Source organism: Mauremys reevesii, linkage group 7 (assembly GCF_016161935.1).
Source record: "Mauremys reevesii isolate NIE-2019 linkage group 7, ASM1616193v1, whole genome shotgun sequence".
NCBI lineage: Eukaryota > Metazoa > Chordata > Testudines > Geoemydidae > Mauremys > Mauremys reevesii.
In genome coordinates this window covers 88,897,318-88,910,939 of record NC_052629.1, presented here as the reverse complement: position 1 = coordinate 88,910,939, position 13,622 = coordinate 88,897,318, and the positions used below count along the sequence as shown (strand labels likewise).

The 13,622-nt window shown below is 46.0% G+C and overlaps 1 protein-coding gene across 2 annotated transcripts in view; it reads right to left on the bottom strand.

Moving 5' to 3' along the window:
• The window catches only part of SYN2 (synapsin II), a 443,697-nt gene that overhangs the window by 84,591 nt on the left and 345,484 nt on the right, over positions 1-13,622 (bottom strand). For both annotated transcript variants that reach the window (XM_039482092.1, XM_039482093.1), the window contains exon 6: positions 2,625-2,687. In XM_039482092.1, coding sequence (XP_039338026.1) covers positions 2,625-2,687 — 63 coding nt within the window. The remainder of the gene's footprint in view (positions 1-2,624; positions 2,688-13,622) is intronic.

Below are 13,622 nucleotides of genomic sequence, written 5' to 3'. Positions count from 1 at the left end.
TCTGTTTATACCATTATATTGCAAGACACCTCTCCTGATTGGGATATGTTTGTTAAAGGATTGAATTCTATAGTCTTAATCCAATATGGTTCAGCTGTTCTGGCCTTCAGGCATCTTCATCAGAGCCCAAAACACAAACGGTTGCTTATAGGACTTCATATTTAATTTTGAAATAAGTAAATACACCTATTGGGTATTTAGTATCTGTGTTGTACTTTTAAATAAGGTGACAGGCATACTAATGAAGATTTTGAGGAATAATGTGAAAACTGAATGTGTGCAAAGGCATGTGTTAGGTGTACACAAACTTTATATCAGTGTTTTAAAAAATGTTTTAAAAATGTTTTGATAGTCAGGAACCAGTCCTCCAAGGTCCTAAGTGTTCTGAACTGAACTTAACTGAACTTAGGCTCAATAGAAGCTGAGGGACTCATCATCTGACAAAAATAGCTCAGTATCTTGAAAGATGAGTTCATAGTTTTTTCAAGGTGTAACCATGTATATCAGAAGAATGTTGAGTCTAATAACTTGCACAGTGGGCCATATCCTGCTCCAACTGAAGTCTTTGGGAGTTTCACCACTGACTCAATGGGAATTGGACCAAGCTCAATGTTAACTATAAGTGCCTGGATTCAAAATTTGTAGCAGCTTTGATGTCAAAGCAGCCCAATTATATTATCACAACTTTAGCCATTTCCACCAACTTTTGGATTGAAAGAAAATTTTATCCAACAAACTAGAACATTTTATAGGCCAAATTCAATGGTGATGGTTAGGAATCTGTGTAAGCTGGTCAGAAAATATATACAAGTAGAAAAATGATACTGCACTGATTTGGCATTAAGTAGGTAATGTACAAATAGGGGTAACATTCCCTCACAGTAACTGTTATGGGACGCAGGTAATATGTACCTGGCACTTCTATTACACTAAATTCTGAAATGTATTTGGCCCAGAGATTTCCACAGGCATTACACTTCTTATACACCAGGCTGAATTTACAAGTACACTTCTACCCCGATATAACGCAGTCCTCAGGAGCCAAAAATCTTATCATGTTATAGGTGAAACCGCGTTATATCAAACTTGCTTTGATCCACCGGAGTGCGCAGCCCCACCCCCCTGGAGCGCTGCTTTACTGCGTTATATCTGAATTTGTGTTATATTGGGGTAGAGGTGTATTAATAAAATGCCTTTTTATTAAGATTCTGATCTGCAAAATGGATGAGAGTAAAGAGATTACAATTTAACTAAATCTGTAAAATCTCATTCTCAATTCCTCCTCCTGTCTACAGTTTAAATTGTGTGTTCACAATAAAACTTAATTTTTACCATTCGCTTTCCCCTATTCCAGATCACAAGAGAATTTTGAAAAAGAATTGAAAGGCTGATTTTTCCGAAATCCTTTTCTAGAAACTCGATAGACAGATAGATAGATACAATGTACTAATGCCAAAGTCTTTAATGGTATAAATACTTAAGTGGGAGTCGCATTCAAATATTTGAGAACAGTATTTGGCCACTATAGTGGAAAAATTATGAATATAAGGAAAAAGTTAGATGGTATAGAAAGAATACCATTAAAGAACCAATGTAGGTGGGAGAGGAGGAATAATGGAGTGACTAACATTAAAAAACCCTCAGACAAAGAGGAGTTCATAAACTTTCCCCAAATCAAAAGAGTAAGAACATCCAGCGTGGTAAAGTAACAATGTGGATAAGATAAAAAGGTTCTTGGTTTTGTTTTTTAAATTCAAGTATATTTATAGACCTCTTAAAAAAAGATTGGTTGCTTAAGCCATTCAACTCCTAGTAAGGATGTTTAAGCAATTACGTTGTTCCGTCATGGGATATTTCTGTTTGTGTCCATATTTAGTCAATAAACATGCAAATGACAAAAATCCATTTTCTACTATTCAACGGCTGATATTTCATTCATAGAAGTTTTGGAAATCCAAGGGGATAAGTGTCATTTGATGACACTTTGCCCTTGTTCATCTGAATATCTCTTAGCACTTTGTCTACCAATTGAGTACCTGCACCCATTGACATCAGTGGAAGCATAATTGAGCCATACACTCAAACCACCATTGTGAGATGTAAGTGATATAGAAATTGTTTCACCCACCAGTGAAATGCAGTTGCCTCTGGTTTGAATGCAGCAAGTGTGCTGCAACGCTACAGGACAGGAAATGAAGAAAAATACTGTATCCAATTGAAACTACTATGGGAATTTAGGAAGATGTAGGAAAATTTTATTCACCAGATTCTCAGACCTGCAAATCTTTACTTGTGCTTATAAACCTGACTTTTCGAGTAGTTCTGCTGCAGGCAACAAAATTATTATATAAGGCCCTGATTCAGGAATGCATTTGAGCATGTGCTTAAGTCCATTTCTCAAGGCCAGAATTTAAGCTGTCTGGGGATGTAAGCAGATGCTTAAGTACTGTCCTGAATAGGGACCCAAGTAAGGCTTTGCAGAATCAGAACCCTGAGTTGGAATTTGGCCAGCTCACAAGTTTTAACACCTACTGTGGAGAAGTTTATATATTTTAATATTTAGACAATTAAAATGTAGACTAGCACCAGAAAACCCCTAGCATATATATAAATAGGACCTGCACCTTTCCCATGCCTGAATGAGCATGTCCAATCTTCACGACAACTGGAAACGTTGGCAGTGTTAACTAAGAGGGGAAGAAAAGAAAAACAATATTAATTTAACTGACCGTTGAAGTCATGAACTTTTTAATATTAATGGAAATAACTTCTTCTGAAGTAGCTGTTCAGGATTCATTAGAATTTTTTTCATCCTGGTTTAAACTTGCCTGCATATCTTCATCTATCAAACTGGTGTTTGCAAGAGCATCATCATTACTATGTTACATTCCTCTCTGTCCCATGTAACACTGCCTTTAGTTTATACAACACAACAAAAAATGCAGATTTTAGAAGTATCCATGGATTGCTCAGCTATTTAATTTGAACTCAAGTGTTTGTTTAAATAGAGCTGTGCTACATTATGAATTACATGCCCATACAACATATTAGATGATTGCATAATCAAAAGCTACATTTCTTTCTTTTTTTTAATGTGAAGAAGTTTGAAACTTCATTTATTGCAAAGCTCTGCTGAGAAAAATCTTCTTCATAATAAAGATACACCCACAATATTCTAACTCAGTTTAGGATTCCAACACAGAGAAGACCTTTATCCTCACAGCATGTAGCATTAAAAACATTTGCCACTCTCCAGTTAGAACTTGATTTGTAGCGAAGCTGAAAAACGTGTACCTTCCATTGATAACAGCCATTCTCATGTTTCTCAGCCTGCTCAGATTCAGCCGCAGAAGATCTCCTGCAAGTGACTACAGATAGCTGGGAGGGTGGATATTGGCTTTTTAATGGCATCCTCTGTACCTGTAATTTGAATTTCTAACTTGATACCCCAGGGTTAGACCTGGACTGCCCATTATATATTTGATTTGCAAGCCAGGTAATTTTTGGTGAAGAGTATAAGAGCCAAATCCTCTTTGTTAAAGAGGGCACTTCATCTCTCATGGATTTCAGTGCTCCATCACCAAAGCTGGTTCTTACCATGCTCTTCATGTATGTGTGTGTGTTTGAGGGGAGGAAGAGAGAAGACTTATCTCCTCAGAGACCATCAAACCAAGGATATTACTAGGGAGAATAAAGCAAAGTGCCAGAAATAAATAGCACATTTCTACACCACACCTTGCAGGGTGGATAAAAATCAATGATTTAAAAAAAAATCGGATTTTTTGATAAAATACTTTTTGTGGAAAAAACCTATCTAAAGATAGATACAGTATAGCTCAAAAATATCTCACTGTGGAACAGGAATTATAAATTATAATTCTATAGTATGTGACAATCAGGCAGGCACCAGCAAACTGGCACCTGCAAGCAAAAAAAGCTGGGGGGGGGCGGGGGGGGGGCAGGTGGGGGTGCTGCCTGCCGCGGCGCCTGCGGGAGGTCCACGGCCCGGAGCCGCGCGGGACTGGCAGGCGCAGGCATGGAGGGGCGCGCGCGCCGGCGCTGGCCTCTCCCGGGCAGGGCTGACTGCAGGCTCAGCGGGGAGCCGGACCCGCCCGCCATCCGCATCCGTGCCCGCGCCGTGCCCGTGTCCGCCTCTTCCCGGCTCCCCGTTCTCCCGCAGTCTGCGTGCGGCAGTAGGTCCACTCGGGGCCGTGACCCGACCTGTGGAGCTCAGCGGAGCGCGGGGGAAGAGGGGGGGACCGGGGACCGGAGGAAGGGCGGCGGCGCAGCACACTGCGCTGCCTGGGGCAGCCTATTTTCTAGAGCCGCCCCTGGTGACAATATATTCATGTAATGTTTAAGAAGTTTTGTAAATGAATTCCAATAGTTCATGGATTAGGGACCCAATTATATGGGGTTCCAGGGGCTTCTGTACAGATTATTTAAATTAATCTTTCTATCTACTCAATGGAACTCAGTGCTCAGTCTAGAACAGTGGTCCCCAACCTTTTTGTGACCAGTAGCACATTCATGTTTTCAGAAGAGCGTGGCGGGCGCCAACAATTTTTCAAGGCTTATTTTGTATTTGTACATTAAATAATACAAAAAAACATATTTAATATTACATAATATATGAATCCAGAGAGAAGCCGGAGAAAAGCCGCGAGGACAGAGAACACCGGTGCCCACAGCCCTGGAGTACTCTGTCCCTGGCAGGCGTGGGGCCGTAGCTTCTCTCCCCTGCTGGGCACTAGGTGGGCCCCGCACCTGCCGGGAACAGAGAACACCGCACCTGCAGCCTGAGTTCTCTGTCCCCGGCAAGTCCCCTGCTGGGCACTAGGTGGGCGCACATAAATGCCCCGGCGGGCGCAATGGCGCCTGAGGGCACCACGTTGGGGACCACTGGTCTAGAAGATACCATCAGAGATGCTTAGTTTTGTGTCTCCAGAGAGAACATGCTTGTTAACAGCAAAAATGTTTTAAAATAAATAATATATAGAGGTGAGAAATAACAGACCTCAACCCTATTGTCTCTCTGCAAATTTGTGTACACAGAGTCAATCCCTTACCTCTCTCTAAAAGTGCAAAGTTTCAAAAAGTTGAATGAATAGAAGATTATTGGGGACGGAATAGATCTGGACAAGAAGTAGTCTGGAGATAAATGTGAGAAGGGAGGGACAGGCAGTAGAAACAAACGTGAAATTGTTTGAGCAGCATATTCCAGCAGCCTTGAGGTCTTTCTGAGTGTAGCCTTCATTGATTTGAGATCTACCATACCATTCTCTCACTAGAAGGGAAAACCTATAATGGCAGCAGGCTATAAAACAGACCAAGTTTGGGAATATTTTACTGAAGTTCCTCTACCTGTGGGTAAGACAGGCATGTGTGCAAAATGCAAACAGTGCAACTAAGAAATGCAAGGCCTGGTTGCCCAAATGAAATATCATCATGAGAAGTGTTCCTTCTCAGGAGGAAGCTGTGTTGAAGATGATGAAAGGAACATGTCTGAACATGCAAGATCTTCAGGTTCTTTCTTAAGGACTGCCAGTCTTTCTTCTGGATTATTCTTGAATTCTCATGTTTGAGCAAAAAATATAGTAGTTACTCTATGGTACTATCATTTTAGATGTAGTTATGATAAAAAATAAATAGCTGAAAAAAATGGTTACCCACCTTTTAGTAACTGTTGTTCTTCGAGATGTGTAGTTCGTGTCCATTCAAAGTAGGTGTGCGCGCGCCGCGTGCACGCCAACCAGAAGATTTTCCCCTAGCAGAGCCCATAGGGTCGGCCCTGGCGCCCGCTGGAGTGGTGCCACTACGGTGCCCTATAAAGGGGCCCGCCGACCCTCCACCCCCTCAGTTCCTTCTTGCCGGCACTCCAACAGAGGGCCAGGAGGGTGGGTATTGGAATGGACATGAACAACACATCTCGAAGAACAACAGTTACTAAAAGGTGGGTAACCGTTTTTTCTTCTTCGAGTGGTTGTTCATGTCCATTCAAAGTAGGTGACTCACAAGCCTAACCTTAAGTGGTGGGGTCGGAGGTCACTGCTGACTGGAGTACTGCAAGATGGAAGGCGGCATCATCCCTAGCCTGGTGCGTGATGGCATAGTGCAACATGAACGTGTGGATGGAGGACCACGTGGCAGCTCTACAAATCTCCTGAGTCGGGATCTGAGCTATGAACGCTGCGGAGGAGGCCTGCGCCCTGGTAGAGTGGGCCGTAACCGGAGGAATAGGGGTATGGCTATACAATAGCATTCCCGTATGCAGGCTGCGATCCACGAAGAGATCCTCTGAGAGGAGACCGGGAGCCCCTTCATTCTATCTGCCACCGCGATGAAGAGCTGGGTCAACCGTCTAAACGGCTTTGTCCGTTCAACATAAAAGGCTAGGGCCCTGCGGACATCCAGGGAATGCAGCCTCCGCTCCTTACCGGAAGAGTGTGGCTTTGGATAAAACACCGGTAGGAAGATATCTTGTCCCATATGGAATTGGGAGACAACCTTGGGAAGGAAAGTCGGGTGAGGTCTAAGTTGGACCTTGTCCTTATAGAAGACAGTGTATGGGGGTTTGGATATCAGTGCCCTGAGCTCTGATACCCTCCTTGCCAAGGTGATCGCTACAAGAAAAGTGACCTTGTATGACAGGTACAGCAGAGAGCATGAAGCCAGGGGCTTGAAGGGAGGACCCAGGAGGGCGGAGAGGACCAGGTTCAGGTCCCAGGTATGAGCTGGTTGACGGACATGCGGGAATAGCCTGTCCATGCCCTTAAGGAAACGACCAACCAGTGGGTTTGCGAACACTGAGGTGCCCCCTCCTCCCGGGTGGAAAGCTCAAAACTCCAAGAGAGGAGAGAGAAAACTCCAACTGAGGAGAGCAGAGCAGATAGTCTAAGATAATGGAGATCGAGAGAGAGGCTGAGAATCCTCGGCCCCCAGATGGAGAAGGGAAGGGCTTCATTTGGCCAAGGTGGTGGCCCTGGTCAGGTTGGTGCTACCAGCAGCACTTGTCTGACCTGTTTGGAGCATTGCATCTCCACCGGTTCAACCATGGAGCAACCAGGCTGCAGAGGGAGAGAGATTGCAAGGAGAGGGCGGCGGCAGCCCTGGTCCTGCCCTGGTCGTGGTCCGTCAGGTCCAGGGGCAGGGCTGGGGGCGCGGTGGACATGTGGTGGACATGTGTGTAGATGTTGGTATGGGGGCGCCATGGCGCCGCTGCTGATTACATTACGTGGATCCCTGCGGATCTTGAGAATTAATTGTGTCATCAAGGAAATGAGAGGAAAGGCGAGCAGCAGCCCTTCTCCGACACACAAGAGGAAGGCGTCCGACAGAGACCCCGGGCTGTGGCCCTGGAGGGAGCAAAACTGCCGACACTTCCTGTTTTCCTTTGAAGCAAACAGGTCTAATGGGGGATGACCCCAGAGCCAGAAGATTGAATGCACTACGTCCCGACGAAGGGACCACTCATGGCCCCGGAAAGAGCGTCTGAGTGCGTCTGCCAGGCCTTTCTGTTCCCCCGGGAGGTAGAACGCCATCAGGTGGGTAGCATTCTGAACGCAAAAGTCCCACAGCGCGAGGGCTTCCCTGCACAGGGGAGAGGAGCGTGCACCCCCCTGTTTGTTGACATAGAAGACTGCTGACGTCACTTCCTGAATTAGAAGTTGCTCGTGAGAGGGGTCCCTGAAGAAGGACGGGGAGCAGGGCTGGTGGGGCGGGAGGGAGGAGAACTGGATAGAATATCCCCTCTCTACCATGCGAAGCACCCAACTGTCCGACGTGATTCGGGACCAGGCATGGTAGAAGGGGGACAGACGTGACCCAAAGGTAGGGAAAGAAGGATCCGTAATCCTGATCGGTAGGCCGTCCTCGACCGTACCATCAAAGAGGGGGCTTAGGCCCCGACGACAGTCTTGGCTGGCCGGATGCCTGGCCGGAGGGGTGGTGGTGGTGGCGCCTCCGCACGTTCCTGCCCCGTCTGTGCCCAACCTCTGGACGATTCTGAGGCTGGTAAGGGCGCGGGGCCGCTTGCGGCCTAAACTGCCTACGTTGGGTTGCCGGGGTATGCAGGCCTAGCGAGCGAAGTGTAGCCCTCGAGTCCTTTAGACTATGCAGCCGCTTATCCGTTTTGTCTGAAAACAGCATCTGCCCTTCGAAGTGGAGGTCCTGGATAGTCTGCTGGACCTCATAGCGGAGGCCCGAGACCTGAAGCCAGGCTCCCCGCCTCATGACCAGACCTATTGCCATGGAGCGTGAGGCCGAGTCCGCTGCATCTAGGGCAGCCTGAAGGGAGGCTCGGCAGATGAACTTTCCCTCTTCCACCAACGCCAAAAACTCTGCCCTCGAATTCTGGGGAAGGAGCTCGGTAAACTTCGACATGGCCGAACATGTGTTATGACTATATCGGCTTACGACAGCCTGTTGGTTGGCTATTCGTAATTGAAGGCCTGCCATGGATTACACTTTTCTACCAAAGAGGTCGAGCCTTTTGGCGTCCCTGTTCTTTGGTGTTGACCCTTGAAACCCCTGATGCTCCCTTTGGCTGGCCGCGTCTACCACCAGGGAGTCTGGGGAAGGGTGGGTGTACAAATGCTCATGCCCCTTCGAGGGCACAAAATAACACCTCTCTGTTTTCTTGGCAGTAGGGGCCAATGAGGCTGGCGTTTGCCGTAAGATGTGAGATGTGTCCTCTATGGTCTTGATCAATGGTAGGGCCACCCTGGATGGTCCCGACGGAGCCAGGATGTCCACTACCAGATCTACGTCCACCTCAATTTCCTCAGCCTGGATTGCGAGGCTCTGAGCCTCTCGCCTGAGCAGTTGCTGAAGGACCCTAGTGTCTTCCAGGGCCGCTGCCGTGGCCATGCCCACGACCGCCTCATCCAGGGAAGAAGAGGAGGAAATCACTTGGATCAGCCCGTCCTCCAGCGCTTCCGGCCCTTCGGGGTCCAGCGGCACACAGTACCGAGGTTGCGGGGCCGGTGCAAGTTCCAAATGCGGCACCACGGCCGGTACCGGGGTCACCAATGAACGGCTTGGCGTGTCTGGCGGCACCTGTTGAGCATGAACCGTGGTCGCCGCTGGTGCTGATGCCTGGCTAGGGGGTGCTGAACTTAGATGCGGCACACCCCTGCCCGGTGCCGGTGCCGGTGGAGGAGGCAACTGCGCCGGGGCCATCGATGCCGAGGAGACTGAGGCCGACCTGGAGCGACCAAACGCCTGGCCCACCTACTGGTGGTAGGCCCAAGGGGTCCAAAATGGCCACTGAGAGGGCGGTTGCCATTGCTGCTGCCAAGGAGGTGGGTGCCGCTGGTGGCTCACCCCCAAAGTCGATCTCCTGCTCTGCGACCGGCTGGAGCAATAGGAGTCCGCCTCTGAGTCTGAGGTCTCTGAATAAGAGGACCTGGGGGGAGTGGCACCCGTCATCGCCGGGGAGCGGTGCGGAGGCAGGGAGCTGTCTCTCTGGTCTGGTGCCGCCCGGGTGGCGTGGGATGGAGAGGGAGGTGACAGGATGGCCGGCTTGCCCCTAGACTGTACTGGGGGATGAGCTATGGTCGGCCACTCCCTACCACGATGCGGGGAGGCCGGTACCGGGAGTCTCAGCAGGTCTGAGGCTGCCTCAAATGCCTCCAGCGTCGAGGGGGGACGCACGTCTCCGCTAAAGCCTGGGGATGATTGTCGCTCCGGATTCGACCGTCCTCTCTCCGGTGCGGGAATCAACAGAACAGCCGGGGGCTGTAGCCCAGCCTGTCCATTTGTTCCAGCGGACGGCGTCGGCCTGTGGAGGTCCTGGTGGGGTGATCGCTCCCTCACCGACCTCTTCTTCTTAGCGGGCACTGGGGAGGGTGAGCGGTGCCGCACTGAGGCTGACTTCTTATGACCCGACTCCCTCCAGTGCCGGGTTTTAGAGGATTTGGGCTGGGCCCTAAGTCCTGATGCCGGTGCCGGGGCGCTCCGCACCAACGATGACGTGCTGGGCACCGCATCGTCCGGCTCCGGGTCCGAAGGTGGCTGCAAAGCAGCCTCCATCAGAAGAACTCTAAGTCTTTGTGCTCTGTCTTTGAGAGTTCTGGGACGGAAGCCCCTGCAAATAGTGCACCGGTCCCTTTGGTGGCTCTCCCCGAGGCACCGCAGACAAGCAGAGTGTGGGTCATTCTTTGGCATGAACTTTCTGCAGTCCTTGCAGAGTTTAAACCCGGGAGACCCGGGCATGCCCCGGCGGGGCGACAAGTAGGTGGGGGGGAACCCCCAACAGCAAGAACTATGTACAACTAATCTAGATAGACTAACTATATACACAAACTATATACACGAGGTTTTATGGACATTGCTAAACTTGCTATCAGCAAGCGAAGTTCCAGCTAGCCATCACTGGCGGTAAGAAGGAACTGAGGGGGTGGAGGGTCAGCGGGCCCCTTTATAGGGCATCGTAGTGGCGCCACTCCAGGGGGCGCCAGGGCTGACCCTATGGGCGCTGCTAGGGGAAAATCTTCCGGCTGGCGTGCATGTGGCACGCGCACACCTACTTTGAATGGACATGAACAACCACTCGAAGAAGAATAGGCTGTTCTTCCTTTTACAATTTCACTTTAAAGTAGTACTGAGTGTCAGTGAATGCAGTGAGTAATACTAAATGAGCAGTATGGTAATAATAATTAAATAAGTGCATTGACTTATTTTGTTTAGGAGAATCCATTCTCAACATACAGGATTCTGAAGACTATCCACCTTCAAGATCACCATCATTTTCTATAGTTTCAGAGTTATCTGCCAATGATAGTGTTTGATAGTGTTTCAGTCACATTTGCCACAGTATATCACCTACAGCAAAAAGAAAAAAAAAGATCTCCATCATCCAGAAACAACCATAGAAAAGTTTGTGATAAGAACCAGCAGATTACAAAAGGAGGTAATTGATGAAAAAACTGCCTATATGATCTCCTTCATTAACACAGTTCAGCCATTAAGACCAGTATACAGTGCACCCAACAGAGCAGATGTCGCAAGCAAATTGCTGGATAAAGTGTATGAAAGAGAAATTGAGCAGCATGCAAAAGATCTAGAGGGTGAAAATGTTAACCTGAGTCTTAATCGGTGGAGCAATGTCTACAATGATCCTGTTGTATGTGCTTGTGTGACAACAGAAGAAGGGAACGTCTTCCTTACAGAAACAATTGATACCTCAGGAAATGCACACACAGCAGAATACTTACAAGAAGTAGCAATAAAAGCTATAACAAACTGTGAAAAAAATTCAAATGTCCAGTATGCATCTTGGTCACAGACAATGCTGCAAATGTATCCAAGATTAGAAGAAATTATTTAAAAGAGAGTCCCAAGATAATAACATATGGTTGCAGTGCTCATTTGATGCACCTCCTAGCCAAAGACTTCAGTGTTCCAGAAATAAAGGCTAATGTTGTTCAAATTACAAAATAATTCTGTTACAACCACTTTGCAGCAGCTGCTCTGAAAAAACTGGGAGGAACCAAGCTAACTCTCCCACAAGCCGTGCGATGGAACTCAGTAGCGGACTGTTTTGAGCACTATATCAAGAACTGGCCTAGTCTGATGACAGTTTGTGAACAAAATCATGAAAAAATAGAAGGCACGGTCACAGCCAAAGTTCTCAACATTGGGCTTAAGAGAAATATTGTACACGTGCTGAGTACCCTGAAACCTATTTCTGTAGCCTTGAACAAAATGCAGGGAAATAGCCGTTTTATTGCTGACGCTGTTGAAATTTGGAAGGGACTGAGTGAGATCTTAAAAAGAGAAAAATGCAATGACAGAATTAAATTATAAGCATTAAAAAAGAATGGAACAAGCACTATCTCCAACTCATTTTCTTGCAAATATCTCAATACTCGCTACTAGGGTCAAACCTTAACTACTGAAGAAGAGTTGGCTATGACATGGACATCCAGCAATCATCCCTCCATAATACCAACTATAATAAACTTCAGAGCTAAGAGTGAACCATCCAAGAAATATATGTTTGCTGATGACTAGTGATTTAAATCAAATCCACGCTGACACCTTCTAGAATTTAATGGGGAATTTTAGGCATCCCTTTTTACAGTATAGTTTGAACCTTTAATAACTACAGTTGTAACCCATTCACTCATTTTCTTCTTTATAAAATCTCTAGATTTGTTGAGCAGCTTAGTAGATCTGTTAGAATTGCACAACTTTGCAATCAGTATTGCTCCTCAATAACACATTTGAGTCAATATTGCTCCAACTGATTTTTCTATATTCCTAAAAAACAAGCAAAGAAAAACTCCTACAGTTGTTTTTTGTAGGAAGTTGCATAAGAGTTTATTTTTTATTTATCTTTCCCCCCCAAAGCAAATGTTGACTATGATAATAGAAAGAAAACATGAACTGAAGGTCTTAAGGCTTACAATAGCAGTTTTGAATTTCTTATGTAATGTTGTGTGTCTTCTGTTGAGAATGGCTAAGTTTAAAATAAATAGCATACTGCAGGGAGGCATTTTGCCACGAGCCAACAAGGTAGCTAGCTAATGTTTCTTCCTTGAAATCTGGCCTCTGCTGCTGCAAGCTCCAGTTGCAGCTGGGATTTCAATTTCATTATGAGATTCTTGTGAGCCTGAATGGGGTAATTATCTTTGAATACAGCAATTGTGACTTCATACTCTTCATGCAGTAAGTCTTCTGTCGCAGAGCTGGGAACACAGAACCCTAGTCTGCTGGTTCCTCCAAATTCACTGCTCTAAAACCTAGTCTATGCATCCTCTCTGAATTTAAACTCCTGGACAGGGCAGGAAGCAAGTAAACGGGTATATTATATCAAACAACAACTACAATGGAGTAAAAGAAAATATGTACAAGTAGGATTATTTTTAACCAAAGAAGGCATTTTGTGCATCTCATGTTTTAGATAGCAGAGGACAGTAGGTTGTCACTATCTGGGAGTAAGGAATAAAAGATGCAGTCAATGTGGAAAGGTAGGAATTCATACACAGAGCTAAAATAGAAGTGGCAGTATCCTGGAAAAAAACAACAGCCACCTTAAGAATTTCAAAACATCCTAAGCATAGCTAAATTGTTTTATGCTATCGGTATAATCCTGATGACAACTGCAATACATTTAAGTCTGACACATCTGAATAGTATTTTACATCAGCAGCCTTTTGGCAGAAACAGCCAATTAAATGTTAATCACACATTTTTATTCCTAATAATGCGATTGGTCATTCCATTGAATTAAAATAGTAATGTAATATCATTTATGAAAGAACTATGCATTAACAAAGTTGGTTTTCAACAGAGTAGTTCATTTGACTTGCAGAAATATGTTAAAACATTGTAAATATACTGTAAATGCAACATTTAGGCAGATTTTGGCCATTGTTACATAACTGTGAATGAAAATTTAGCAGCATAAAAACACACACTCGCTACTGTTTCTTATGATGTCCCAAGGGACAACAGAATTTACTTACTATTGGGAACAAATTTGGTCATCAAGAGCCTACTTTTCAAATCTAAATGTGCATGTTTACACACCCAAATATGATTAGTTCATAAACAGATAGATAGGCTTCTAATTTAAGTATTTGCAAATGACCATGTAGGTGCACAATGAAACTTTG